Source organism: Oryctolagus cuniculus, chromosome 6 (genome assembly GCF_964237555.1).
Source record: "Oryctolagus cuniculus chromosome 6, mOryCun1.1, whole genome shotgun sequence".
NCBI lineage: Eukaryota > Metazoa > Chordata > Mammalia > Lagomorpha > Leporidae > Oryctolagus > Oryctolagus cuniculus.
In genome coordinates this window covers 17,463,199-17,477,517 of record NC_091437.1, presented here as the reverse complement: position 1 = coordinate 17,477,517, position 14,319 = coordinate 17,463,199, and the positions used below count along the sequence as shown (strand labels likewise).

The following is a 14,319-nucleotide window of genomic DNA, read 5'->3' as shown; positions in this document are numbered from 1 at the left end:
TTTATTCTTTCTTATAGAAGAAAATATGACCTTCATTGGTGCTTAAAATAAAACACACTCATGCTGGTTGTAACAGAAGCTTAGTGCAAAATTTGTTTAACATTTTCCCTTTATGTCCTTTATGCTAAAGGCCTTCCCATCCTCCTCATGATTTGCTGTCATACACTTGGTATTTTTTTTTTAATCATGAGCACATGGCTCATTCGTGCAGTGGAATTTGAGTGTTTGTGGAAGGTGCCCTTGAGGCCAGTGTGGACACCACCCCCTCTTCTTCCGCAGATCATGATGAGTGCACAACCACCAACATGTGTTTGAATGGGATGTGCATCAATGAGGATGGCAGCTTCAAGTGCATCTGCAAACCAGGATTTGTCTTGGCTCCAAGTGGACGTTACTGTACTGGTACGTGTGGCTTTGAGATAGGGAAGCAGCTGTGATTGAAACCATCTTTGCTGTCGCAATGAACCATGCACGAATTACTTCAGTTTCTTCATGTGGATTTCCTATTATTCACATCTCGGCAGGTGTCTAAAGCTACCTAGAAAACTACACGATGTGGTCTGGGGAGCAGTAATATCTTTACAAAAAGAGATAGTGGTATAACAAAAATTACAGGAAAGGTAGAATGTAGAAATAATTTATTTTTTTGAGTGAATAAAAAGAGGCAAAAAACAGTCTTGAATGGTTTCAAATCTGTGTGTTCTTGAAACTATATTTTCTACTGTTATTCATTACTGGTTTACCATTAATTTTAAAAAATACCAATCCACATATCATTTGTAAACATATCAGCACCCTAAGGTCTTATTCATTACTGGTCTAAATTACACTTTTCCATAAAGCCAGCCTGCAGGTTCTTTGTAACCATATCGACACCCTCATAGTCTTACATCGTCTTGAGGAAGACAACTTGGATGTTCTATTGTTTGGTTTACAGAGCCGTTTGGAAGACCCTACTTCCTGGGATCCCTGTAGTCAGTGAAAGATAGTCCTCTTGGAAAGATGTACATGTATACCGTTTATTCTTAGAACTGGAGTTCGTGATACGGAACACATTCTCAGTTTCTCCTTAGAAGCAATTTTTTTCAGTGTTGTCCTGTGTAGAAAATTACCCCAATGAATGCTTTCTGCCTTCAGTGGCACAAACTTATCTGAATACCCGATAAGGCTGATACCCAGTCCTTTTAGTTGCAGTGAAATTCCAGCAATAGCAGAGAGAGAAAGCTGAAACTGTTTCTCATTTTCCTGAAAAACAGCTTTTTGACTATCCAAGAAAAGGGAGTATGAGGTACAAGATTAAATGGAAATGCTGCAGTCTGACTCGCTGTGTTTATGACCAGGAAGTCATCTCAAGGTTAGCTGATTTAACACAGGAAATGAGACCAAGGACCTTAAGTTCACATATAAAGACGACTTAGGTCTCACCATTGTCCACCTTCTGGATCATTTTCCTATTGCAGACGTAATCCATAGTCTTGAAATCTTCATGATTCTGCAGCTCTGTCTTTGAACTTCGTTTCTTCTTTGGTGGAAGCTGTTTATGTTGGATTACATTTGGCACATTCAACTTGACTGAAAATTAGGAAAGAGACCTCAAAACTTTCTTATTATTATGAAATGATCAAATTAGTGTCAAGATGACATCTGTCTTTAGTGTATGATTTTTGTGGGGGAAAAATATAGAATTCACCTTAATTATTTAGGAATTTGCTTCATTTAACTGACTTGAATTTAATATTAAGCAGGGTTATCAAGGAAACAGTGAAAAGGAGTTGGTCAGGCTCTTTCAATGGGCAAACTAAAGCATTTTTCACTCAGTCTTTCTGAAAATGTGCTTGAATGGATTATAGATACATACGTGATCTGTTACCTTCTTTATGTGTTCTTCCAAAAGTTACAGAATTGAAAACCAAAGATTGCTAGCAGAGAGCAGTGATAACAAGTGAATTCTGTAAAAAAGTTAAGTTTCCCCAGTAATGGTGGGCATCTGTCTCTCTCCGGGCAGATGTTGACGAATGCCAGACCCCAGGAATCTGCATGAACGGGCACTGCATCAACAACGAAGGGTCCTTCCGCTGTGACTGCCCCCCAGGCCTGGCTGTGGGTGTGGATGGACGTGTGTGTGTTGGTAAGTGAAAGGTTACTCCACCTGTGCAAAATGGTCTTTGGAAAAGGGACAGAGAGTATCCAAACAGTGCAGTAACATCAAGCCATAAAAAGAACATCTGCTGAAATAGGAGAAGCCCTGAACACATGCCAAGTGAAGGGAGCCTATCACAAAAGACCCCCTAGTGTTTGAGTTCATTCGAATGAAATGCCCAGGATGGACAGACTGCTGGAGAGGGTGTCTGGTAGTGCCTGTCTGGGTGAGGGAGGACATGGGGAGCCAGAGAGGAAGGTGACAGCTGACGGACCTCTTTAAGGAGCTGAAAGTGTTCTACAAGCAACCATAGTGATGGCTGCACGTGTCTATGAATGTGCCAAACAATACTAAATCGTGCACTGAATTGGGAGAATTCTGTGGTATATAAAGTATATCTTAAAGCAGTTTTCAGAAAATGCATGGTGAACCTGGATATCCTCCTTGCTAAGACTGATGAGGTGCTGATCAGAACTGCTGGAGAATCAGAAAAAAGAAAAACTTATTCCTAGACCGGCATCCTTGATAATATTAAATAACTGAATTGTAGATGCAATGTATTTAGGTTTTGTAATTAAGAATAAGACATGATGGGGCTGGCACTGTGGCACAGCAGGTTAAAGCCCTGGCCTAAAGCGCCAGCATCTCATATGGGCGCCAGTTCTTGTCCTGGCTGCTCCCCTCCCAATCCAGTCTCTGCTTTGGCCTGCAAAAGCAGTAGGAGATGGCCCAAGTCCTTGGGCCTCTGCACCCATGTGGGAGGCCCAGAAGAAGCTCCAGGCTCCTTGCTTTGGATCGGCGCAGCTCCGGCCGTTGTGGCCAGTTGGGGAGTGAACCAGTGGATGCAGGACCTCTCTCTCTCTCTCTCTCTCTCTCTATCTATCTCTATCTATCTCTCTATCTCTCTATCTCTCTGTTTAACTCTGACTTTCAAATAAATAAATAAAGAAATAGAATAAGACATGAAACAGGAATTATTAGTTCTGTTTCCATAAACTTGATGTTACCCTAATTAAATTTGAAATGGAAGTAATTTATGCCATAGAACTTTGACTTTTATCAAAAACTGCAAATGCTTTTAGTTATTCCTCACTATTACACAATTAACTGTAGAAGCAAGGCAGTACTATGAGGGGGACTATCTACTGAATTTTAAGTGAGTCAGAATTGTTCTTGGATACTCACGTCAAATGGATTCCATGAAAATTAGCCACGATGACCAGGCATCATCTTTGAAGAGGCAGGCTATGCTGAAATGTCAGTGGCATTTGAAGACCCAAACAGGTTGGCCCAGTGATAATGATAGCAGGGTAATTTGCAGAAATATATTCAGTGCCATTTTCTCTCCAGCTTGAGACTTCTGGGGTGAGTTAGCCCTTGGGCACCCTGTATTTTCCCAGTCTACAGTAAAACATAGACGTGGTTTAAAAGTCTGTTTAAGAGAATGGAATTGGCCGGCGCCGCGGCTCACTAGGCTAATCCTCTGCCTAGCGCCACCGGCACACCGGGTTCTAGTCCCGGTCGGGGCGCAGGATTCTGTCCTGGTTGCTCCTCTTCCAGGCCAGCTCCCTGCTGTGGCCAGGGAGTGCAGTGGAGGATGGCCCAAGTGCTTGGGCCCTGCACCCCATGGGAGACCAGGATAAGTACCTGGCTCCTGCCGTCGGATCAGCGCGGTGCGCCGACCGCAGCGGCCATTGGAGGGTGAACCAACGGCAAAGGAAGACCTTTCTCCCTGTCTCTCTTTCACTGTCCACTCTGCCTGTTAAAAAAAAAAGAGAGAGAGAGAGAATGGAATTTGTTTTTTTAATTTGAAAGGCAGAGTTGGAGAGAGGGAGAGAGAGATTTTTTTTAAAAGATTTTTTATTTAGTTATTTGAGAGGTAGAATTACAGTGAGGGGAGAGACAGAGAGAGAGGTCTTCCTCCCGTTGGTTCACTCCCCAGGTGGCCACAACCACCAGAACTGCGTTGATCTAAATCCAGGAGCCAGGGTTTTTTCCGCTCTCCCACACAGGTGCAGAGGTCCAAGCACTTGGGCCATCTTCTACTGCTTTCCCAGGCCATAGCAGAGAGCTGGATCAGAGGAAGAGGAGCAGCTGGGAATAGAACCGGCACCCATATGGCATGCTGGCGCTGCAGGTGGAGGGTTCACCTACCGCGTCCGCGTCACAGTGACGGCCCCAAGAATGGAATTCTTAAAACATAGTTGTTAATACTTTAATGTTACTGAGAATCAAACCCTTTGGATTCCAAAGAGGGAGATAAAAATGGAAGAAACAACAGATGGAAATAATGTGTCCACTCACCTCCCATCTAAGATTCATTTCAGCCTTTGAGGTTGTAAACGCTTTGCCCAGGGATAGTTCAGATACAGCCACCAGGAGAATGCAGCTCCTTCCTGCTTGGATAGCGAAGATATTCTCAATTGCTTTATTAGTATGCCTAGTTGCTTTTTTTTCCTTCCTTTACTTGCATGATTCTGTTGAAATCTTTTGGGAATACAAAGCCAGTTTGGGAGGAGGAAATGATTTGTTTCTGTTAAGCAGCTACGGAGGGAGTGGCTGTTAGGAATCCGCTGCTGAGACCCCAGCTCGTTCTCCTGTGCACTTTCAGGGAGCACACCAGGGCCTGCGGTGAAGTTTTTCATCATAGTGATGACCTAAGCTTTAAAAATGAAAACACCGCTCGTTACAGGTGTGAAATTGTACATTGCTGTTCCCTAACCTGTTAGATGTGTTTTCTTCATGTTTCTTCCTTGGGCATCTCTTTGGAGAGCCATTAACTGTTTAAGTTAAAAACAAACCATGCCTGTGAATTAGTTATTAAATTACCACTTTCATCTGAGACTCATTTTTTATTTGTTTCCCTACATTTTGAAATACGGGTTTTTAAAAATTGTCACAAAATTTAACTGTGATTTTAGTTAGTCTGCTGAAGAATCTTGGCTCACAGCTGTGTATTAATAACTGTACTTTTTTCTCTTCCATTCTTTAATTTTTATTTGAAAATTTACTCATGGAAAAAATAAATAAATAAGTCAATGGGGGCAGTGTATCCAAAAACAAGAGAGAAAATTCAGGCTACCTCATAACAAAAAAAAAAAAAGAAAAGAAAAAAAACCTCTGAGTTTATGAAACAAAAATATAAATTTAGGAATTAGAGTGCTCATGGCCACTACCACATAATAGTTGTACATTCTGAGCTGTATTTTTTTTTTTAAGATTTATTTATCCACTTGAAAGGCAGAGAGAGAGGTCGTCCATCTGCTGGTTCACTCCCCAGATGGCTGCAATGGCCGGAGCTGTGCTGATCTGAAGGCAGGAGCCTGGAGCTTCATCCTGGTTTCCCACATGGGTGCACTGCCTTCCCAGGCCATAGCAGACAGCTGGATCGGAAATGGAGCAGCCAGGACTTGAACTGGCGCCCACATGGGACCCTGGCACTGCAGGCAGTGGCCTTCCCCGCTACACCACAGCGCCAGCCCCTCTGAGCTGTATTTTAAGTTACAGCTTCCCTCCAGGTCGGGGGAAGCAGGGCAGCTCGTGTGTTTGCTGATCCTGCCCCTGCCGGTTTCAGGTTCCAGGCTCCCCTCCTCCATTTGGATGGTTCTGTGGGTCCCTCAGAGGCATTCAGCTGCCTTTCCTGAGGTGTGGACACTGCAGTTTTCTCCTTGTTCCACCTCTATCTTTCCATCCGCGTCACACAGACGTCCCCCAAGGGTGTCTGTAGAGCACCCTCTTCGGGGTGACGCACTTCCCATCTGTGGGCCGCATCCAGCCACTGCCCTGGGAACGGAGGTTGCTGCCCCCAGCGCCTCCTTTTGATCCCTGCAGCTGGAATGGCCTTGCCTGTGGCCTGGCAGCAGGGCAGGTGCTCCCTGGGAGACTGTCTTGACCAGGAACAAGGAGGGATGCACCCCACCTCCTAACCCAGCTTTCACCAAATGCTACTCTGAGAACAACCATGCCATAAGCCGCCTCTAATGCCTGCTGGGGAAGAGCTGAGGGCTGCAGGCTCCAACCCTTCCTCCTCTGGGGCGTCAAAATCCACCTGATATTTGACGTCCCGTGCCAGAGGTCTTCAGCATAAATGTCTCTTTCTGTGTTCTGCTGGATTAGCTCGAGAACATTTCAGGGATGCTGTGAACGTGGACACTCTACCAGCCATAAGCGTAACTTTCTGTTCTTTATCCCAGTTCTGCTGCTTGTTAACTGTATGCGCTTGCACAACACGCATGACCTCTTTGTGCTCCCTTTTTCTCTTGAGTTGCCTGAGAATTAAATACACCCGTAGTAGATTCATTTATGTAAATCTTTGAATGGTGAATGTGCATACCAAATTCCCACTTAACTATTACTGTTATTCTGTTAAATTGGAATAGTGTCATCCTAGGAGTAGTTGATGTAAATAATAAAGTTGATAACAAAAGAAAAATATCTATAGTACAAATTCTGCATCCATCTGTATTTTACCAATGTGTAAAATCTAATTACCTGAGAAAAAATCTTTTTTAAAATCCCATTTTTAGGCCAGCGCCGCGGCTCAATAGGCTAATTCTCCACCTAGCGGCACTGGCACACCGGGTTCTAGTCCCGGTCGGGGCGCAGGATTCTGTCCTGGTTGCCCCTCTTCCAGGCCAGCTCTCTGCTGTGGCAGGGAGTGCAGTGGAGGATGGCCCAAGTGCTTGGGCCCTGCACCCCATGGGAGACCAGGATAAGCACCTGGCTCCTGCCTTCGGATCAGCACGGTGCGCATTCTGCAGCACGCCAGCCGCAGCAGCCATTGGAGGGTGAACCAATGGCAAAGGAAGACCTTTCTCTCTGTCTCTCTCACTTTCCACTCTGCCTGTCAAAAAAAAAACAACAACAACAACAACAACAACAACACACACACAAAAAACAAAACAAACAAACAAAAAAATCCCATTTTTAAGAGAGAAAAAGCATGCAACAGGTTGATATTGCATGAAAAGGAGAGCTTAGCATTTAGCTCCAGAAGAGGGAAGAGGGCAATTAGGTGAATCAACATTTTTTGAGTGTTTCTTGTATATGCTGGTTATGTGTTTAGTGCTTAGCAAATACACTCTTATTATAGAAAGTTTTATTTTATTAAATTTTTATTTAACGGATGAGGTAGGTGTTAAGTAATTTGGGGGGAGGTGAAGATCTGAATCTGGCACAATTTATGTCCCATATACATAATTTACACTATTCTTCTTTTTTGTGAAACATCTAGTATTGAGGACTCTAAACAGCTTGGTTAACCTGTAACACAAACCAGAATGAAATGTGCCTCACCCTTCCAATTGAGTTCCTTAGGCTGTCTCTCTCTGCTTCTAAAAATCGTGCATGGCATATGTCCCTAATATAAAAACAGAAATAACCTGGACCATTCTGTGATGATTTATGAAATAGCTGATAATGTCCAAAGAAGTCACAAAAATCATGTGGGCAACTTGACCTGTGTTGTATTTATGCAAATTCTTTGCATCGAGCCCTGCATTTGTTTGTAACTCAGGGAACTCCACCAGACCTGGCCACGGCCGAAGCAGAAAGTTGAATCCTCAGGGTTGAGGAGGATGCATCCTGTGGCCCGCTCCATGTGAGCACACACATTTCTCCTTTAATACAGCCATAAATCTTATTCTTATAATGAGAAAAACCCAAAATGAAATGACTCATTTTGCATAACAAGCAAATAAAATTATTTGCAATAAGTTGTGAATAATTTTAGTAATTTATGACATAATTATAATGGAGTATACTGTTTAAAAATTGTATTGGTTCTCTGGCCTTTGAAAAAATTCAGTTCTCATAAAAGCCAGAGAAACAGTACAGTCTTTAAGTGGTACAGTTTTTACTGTCTCATAAAGTGTCAGGTTTCACGAGAACTGAGAGGGAAGTAGGCAGGATATGTGTCTTTGGGTGTAGTATGACACAGTGGAAGGAAGAAGAGCTTTGGAAGTCACACAAATCCAGCTCATGCATTTGCACTCTGGGACTTTGACTTACCTACATAATTCCTGTGAACCTTGTCTTCCTTATCTGCAAGACAGAGATAATGACTGCCACCCACAGCATGGTGGAGCTGACTGTTCAGTGAGATGATGTCTGGATCGCAGCCAGCTCTGTGCTGAGGACACAGAATGCTGGTGCTTATTTCTATAGCTGCATTTGCTAAGTAGGAAACCTAGTCCCAAGCTGTATTCCAGAGGAGGAGAGAAAGACTCAGGAACATGAAGTATGAAATAGCATGGCCATGTGGTGCCTCCCCAAGGTACACTATCACGTTCATGAGAACTTCTGAAACAGGAATCCTGAGTGTAGCTGCAGAGTGGGACAGCTGGTGATGAGTGCTCAACATACTGCCTGTGACTAGGGGGATACCCTTGGTTCAGTGAAAGACCAGTGAGGATTAGTGCAATAGTGTGGCACCTAGAACTTCTTGAGAGAGAACAGAAGAGTTAGTCTGCATTCCTTCTTTCCCCTACTCAGTATTTGTTGGTTTCCTAAACACCATCAGCTGCTAAGGATGCAGTGGTAGATAGCCTCTTGAAGCTTCCCATCGAGTGGCCACCTGGGTTAAAAAAGGCTTCAGCTTGCAATCCCTTTGTCTCTGTAACCATCTGCAGTCACCGTTCTTCTGTCTCCTTTAGATACTCACATGCGCAGTACCTGCTATGGAGGCATCAAGAAGGGCGTATGTGTGCGTCCTTTCCCTGGTGCGGTGACCAAGTCTGAATGCTGCTGTGCCAACCCCGACTATGGCTTTGGAGAACCCTGCCAGCCATGCCCTGCCAAAAACTCAGGTAGTCGTGCGCACCAGTTACGCCTGGTAAAGAGTTTAGAAATGCACCATTAGGTATTTGACAGCGTGTTCTGTCATTATTTTCAACTGAAGAAGAGAAATCCAGTTGTTTGTTGATTCATGAGGCATATAAGATTCACTTTGTGTATGATTTATGCAAGAAGAGAACACACAATGAATAGAGACATCTGCTTGTCAGTACAGTTATTATCGTAACAGATTTCTTGCTGGAATCCATTAGTCTCCATTTCTTTGATCTGTGATGTCATTATGAAGATAAAGAGCATAAAATGTGTAGTGTTTTCAGATTGTAAATGTACAACAACCTGATTTTGTTTTTTCAATCTTAACACCAAATGATGGCAGGCTGAAGTCTATCAACAGCTCCAGATTCAGGTTGATGATGTAGACTCGTGTACACTGATACTTTGACTAAGCCAGGACTGAGTATTTGTATCTACAGTGGGCATTCGCATCTTTAGAGTAGCAGTAGTTGAGAATACAGGCAGGCAGGCGTCTACCTTGCAGGTTGGTATGGCTGGTGTCGGGAAAAGGACTTCAGATAAGGACAAGCAGAGCACAGAGGGGCAGTTCGTTGCCTGGGGCAGTTGGGAAAGACTTCACGGAGGGGCATGTTTAGTTTGTTGTTGGAAAGAGGAAGAACTTTCCAGGAGTAGAATGAGAGAAAAGCACTCCCACAAAGGAAATGGTTTAGAATTCTGTTGAAATCCCTAAAGGGTTTGAATTGTTCAGACCTTGAAGAAATGATCCGATGCACCTCAAAGTACTACTGAGTACTACGTTTTTTAAAAGATAGATAATGAAGGGAATTTTGTTCAAGTGTGCTGAACCAAATTAATGCATGTTAGTAAAGAAGCACAAAAATTGGGACAAGATTAGATAAAAGATAGGACTAATTAAATGAATGTAGAAACAAACCTAACTACAAGTGGAAATGTAGACTGAATTATACATAGAATTTTAGGTTAATGAGGAAAAAATGAACTAAAAAAATAAGGAATATTGGTAGCATTTGGTGGACATATGAAATTAAATTCCTGCAGTAAACCTTAAAAAGTTACCTGTTACCTAGGACACTGACGTGCCTGGTCTGTGGTAAAATTCCCAGGAGCCACGCCTGCCGCCTCACTCACAACCTCTGTGACTGGACAAGTCACTGTGCTTCTGTGTATCTCAGTGTTCTCATTTTTAACTTTGAAACAGTAGTTTCTAGTCGAGGGTACTGGGAAGGTCACTTAGAGGACTAGATGTAAAATGATAGGACAATGCCAGGCACTAGGTAAGTGCTGTTTTATAAGCTTCACTTTTCTTATTGAGAAAAAATCCAAGAAGCCATCTTTTAATACAGTTTCAATATTTTAAAGTTTCCATGTGCAGAACATATCGGTATCATTTATCTGTATATTAATCACATTCAGGGTGATGATTACAAGTGATTTTTATTTCCGTCTTTTGCTTTTCCATGATGATGTGCTAGAAATGCTTATTTCATTCATTTTAAAAACAGTGCACATAATTCTTTCGGATACTAACTTTGAAGTTACATAGTGACTTGTGAGTGGGATGAGTTTCCTTTTTAATGTTTCTTCTTCTTGTTTTATGCAGCTGAATTCCATGGCCTTTGTAGTAGTGGAGTGGGCATCACTGTGGATGGAAGAGGTAATTTCATTTAATTCTCAATCTTAGGTGATCATGCAATGCCATCATGTAGCTTTATCATGATAATATGAATATGATTACGCTTACTATAAAAATTCACCAGGATAATGCAGTGAGGTAGATCATCCTATCGAGCAGTAGTCGTAAGTAGGTGACACTGATAAGGAGATGCACAGTTTCACCTTGGATAAGTGTTTACCTGTTACACGTGCATTGTTAAACATGTCACTGACTATACACGTGGTTATGAATGCCATTGCTTAAGAAGAACCTTGAGCTAGAATCTAGATTAAACAAAAAGAGTAATTATTATAAGAGAAAATATGAAGTACTGTGCAGTTAGGATCAGAAAAAAAGTCATCAGGAGGTATTTGATATGGATTAAGTTTGAAATATACACCCTAAAAAACTGAGTAAGACTTTATCTAATGTTTTTTAATTTAGTGTTGTAGTTAGCAAAATTCCAATACTGAATCGTGAACATTTAAATATATATGTATGTGTTTATAATTTTAAAGTTCTTTTATATTTTAATACACATACAGATTCATTTCTATGTTAAAGTGTTCATCTTCACTTTCCACATATTATTCTGCTTTTCTGTTAAGAAAACTTCAGATGAATTACACAGAGTTGCCCATAATGGTGAATCTTCACAGTGAATATTCCAAACCAGAGTAAAGAAAGAAACTTTCACAAGAGTAGGTTTCCCAAGCGTAAAATGAAAAGGCCGGCCTTTCTGGAGTCTTTGCATTCTTGAGAATAATAGCATCAGAATTTGAACCCAATGACCAAAATTTGACGTGAGGCCCGTCCTCCATTTTCTAATTCCCTGCCAATATGCCACCTCCTCCCACCCCACCCCGAGCAGAACCAACTGCCTGCTGCTTGGTTACTGCTATAACGGGCACATCGTCTTCATGTCCTGCCGCCCATGAATGACAAAGACATAGTCATAGTCATGGATTCTTGTAAAATATCGTGTTGTGAAACATCTGTTAATCCTCTCCAGTAATCTCACCTGTCAGCAGTGAGAAACACAATATCGTGTTGTTTATTTGTCTGCGGAAAATAGGACAGTGAAGTAGAAATATTCTGTGCTTTCAGGGACCATAAAATTATATGGACTGTCCTAATAAATCTCTGTCTTTTAATTGTTGTAACACCTATCAAGTTGAATTTTCCTTTAGATTTTTGAGCCAACAGCCTGTAAATTCTTTGATGTATTTTATCATGGATATAGGCCTATTACATGGTTTAATTCTTTGAATTTCAGCCAGTCTCTTTCATTTTTCTTTGCTCTTACCAGTAATGTGTCTTACATCTGTCAGTCTTACTCTCTTATTCCTTATTTTGCTTCCCTTTTCCTTTCTGAAATGCAGATTGTCGGCTTACAGTGTTAAATTCTTTATATGTATTATTAGACCTGCAGTTATACACAAACAATAAAATCCCTGTAAGCCTTACACTTTGAACATTTCTCACAGATATCAATGAATGTGCTTTGGATCCTGATATATGTGCCAATGGAATTTGTGAGAACTTACGTGGTAGTTACCGTTGTAACTGCAACAGTGGCTATGAACCAGATGCCTCTGGAAGAAACTGTATTGGTGAGTTATTTGTCATATACATGTAAAAACCTTTTTATACTTTGATCTTATGGATTAGAGGAGAAATGAAGATACAAATAAGTCAGCATACTTCGCATCTTAGAGTTTCTCTTGTTTCATTCATACTGTATGTTGCTATAAAAATAACAGAATCAAGCAAATTTCTTGAAAATTTTAGTGTGGTACTAATATTTATGCATATTTAAAATCCTCTACTCCAAGATTATTGAATACATACTCACTTATTTCCATTGTATTTTTCTGCATATATACTTATTCTATCATTTTTCTAAGAAACGGACTTCAGAAATGAACAGGGTGCTAGATAACACTGTCAGGAAAATCAAGGGTTACAGTTTGAGCGAACTTTGACTTTATAAGGAAACAGTCTGTTGGTAGGACATACTGAAGCATGATAACTGAGACAAGGGAATTTCCCGTTTAATTTGTAAGAGGGTGTGTGGAAGTGTATGTAAGTTTTGTTGACGACAAATGAAAGTAGAGGAGAGAATGGAAGTTTGAAAGTGTTTCACGATTTTTTATTGGTTCGTGCATAAAAGTATTGCAGAAAGTTCATGAAAATGCATATTATAAAAAATTGTAGGCTGGCACCGCGGCTCACTAGGCTAACCCTCTGCCTGTGGCGCCGGCACCCCGGGTTCTAGTCCCGGTTGGGGCACCGGTTCTGTCCCGGTTGCTCCTCTTCCAGGCCAGCTCTCTGCTGTATCCCGGGAAGGCAGTGGAGGATGGCCCAAGTACTTGGGCCCTGCACCTGCATGGGAGACCAGGAGAAGCGCCTGGCTCCTGGCTTCGGATCGGCATGGTGCGCCGGCCGCAGCGGCCATTATGGGGTGAACCAACGGAAAAGGAAGACCTTTCTCTCTGTCTCTCTCTCTCACTGTCTAACTCTGCCTGTCAAAAAAAAAAAAATTGTGTATGGATTTCAAAAATTTTGTACCATTTTCCACAAGATTTTTGAAGTTCTCTCATATGCAACAATTTGCAAAGAATCTAGACTTTCTTCTATAGAGCACTTGAGTCCACTTTTATAAAATGAGTGTTATTCAGTCCATCATATACACATGGTAATTCTTAGAACAGGTCACTGGTGACCTTTGCAACCACGTATTGATGATTTTGATTAGGAATAATACCTTTTCCTGAGAGTCTGGTCATGGATTTAGTGATTGGACATTTCAATTTGATCTTAAGTTGAAAGCCTACATACAGATGGATGTGAAAAGCTACATGAATGCTAGCTACTTATAACACGATAGCTTTTGGTAACTGCAGGGAAGGCCACCAGCCAACGATTATTGAAACACCTAAAAATCTACAAACCGTGTTTACTTTTAGTCCAGCAGAAGCCCAGTTGTTTGCAGAGGAGCTTCCAAGTACACTTGAGAACATTAATGTTAATGTTTTCAATAACAGAATTGTTAAAAAACAGAGCAGTTCCGTGAGCATTGGCACACCGTGGCTGCTGAACTGTGTGAAGCAGGTGCAGCCGTGCCTCCGTATCTGAGCAGTGCTGGCTCCAGCACCTCTGTGGATCCCCAGATCCAAAGACGCTCAAGTCCCTCATAAAAAACAGTGTATGCGACATACATACATCTGCCCCAGGACTTCCACCATCCCAGAGAAGCCGGCATTGTGACGTAGAGGGTTAAACTGCCACCTGCATTGCCAGCATCCCATTTGGGTGCTGGTTCCAGCTGCTCCACTTACTATCCAGCTCCTTGCTAATGTGCCTGGGAAGGCAGCACAAGTCTCCTACACCTGCATGGGAGACCTGTAAGAGGTTCCTGGCTCCTGGCTTCAGCCTGACCCAGCACTAGCTGTTGTGGCCATTTGGAGAGTGAACCAACAAGATGGAAGATCTGTCTTCTCTCTCTTTGTGACTCTGCATTTCAAATAAATAAATAAATATTGGAAAATAAATAAATAAATAACAAAGTAAACTTTCCTAGATTTCTCACTCTACCCAAAGCAGTGTAAATGCTATGTAAATTGATGTTATACTGTATTATTTAGGAAATAATGGTGAGCGTGCCTGTTCAGGACTGACACAGTGTTACTGT

General features: G+C 41.9%; 1 protein-coding gene across 1 annotated transcript in view; it reads left to right on the top strand.

Moving 5' to 3' along the window:
• The window catches only part of FBN2 (fibrillin 2), a 240,425-nt gene that overhangs the window by 130,602 nt on the left and 95,504 nt on the right, over positions 1-14,319 (top strand). Inside the window, exons 14-18 of the mRNA XM_002710087.5 lie at positions 280-402; positions 2,006-2,128; positions 8,794-8,946; positions 10,572-10,625; positions 12,113-12,238. Coding sequence (XP_002710133.2) covers positions 280-402; positions 2,006-2,128; positions 8,794-8,946; positions 10,572-10,625; positions 12,113-12,238 — 579 coding nt within the window. The remainder of the gene's footprint in view (positions 1-279; positions 403-2,005; positions 2,129-8,793; positions 8,947-10,571; positions 10,626-12,112; positions 12,239-14,319) is intronic.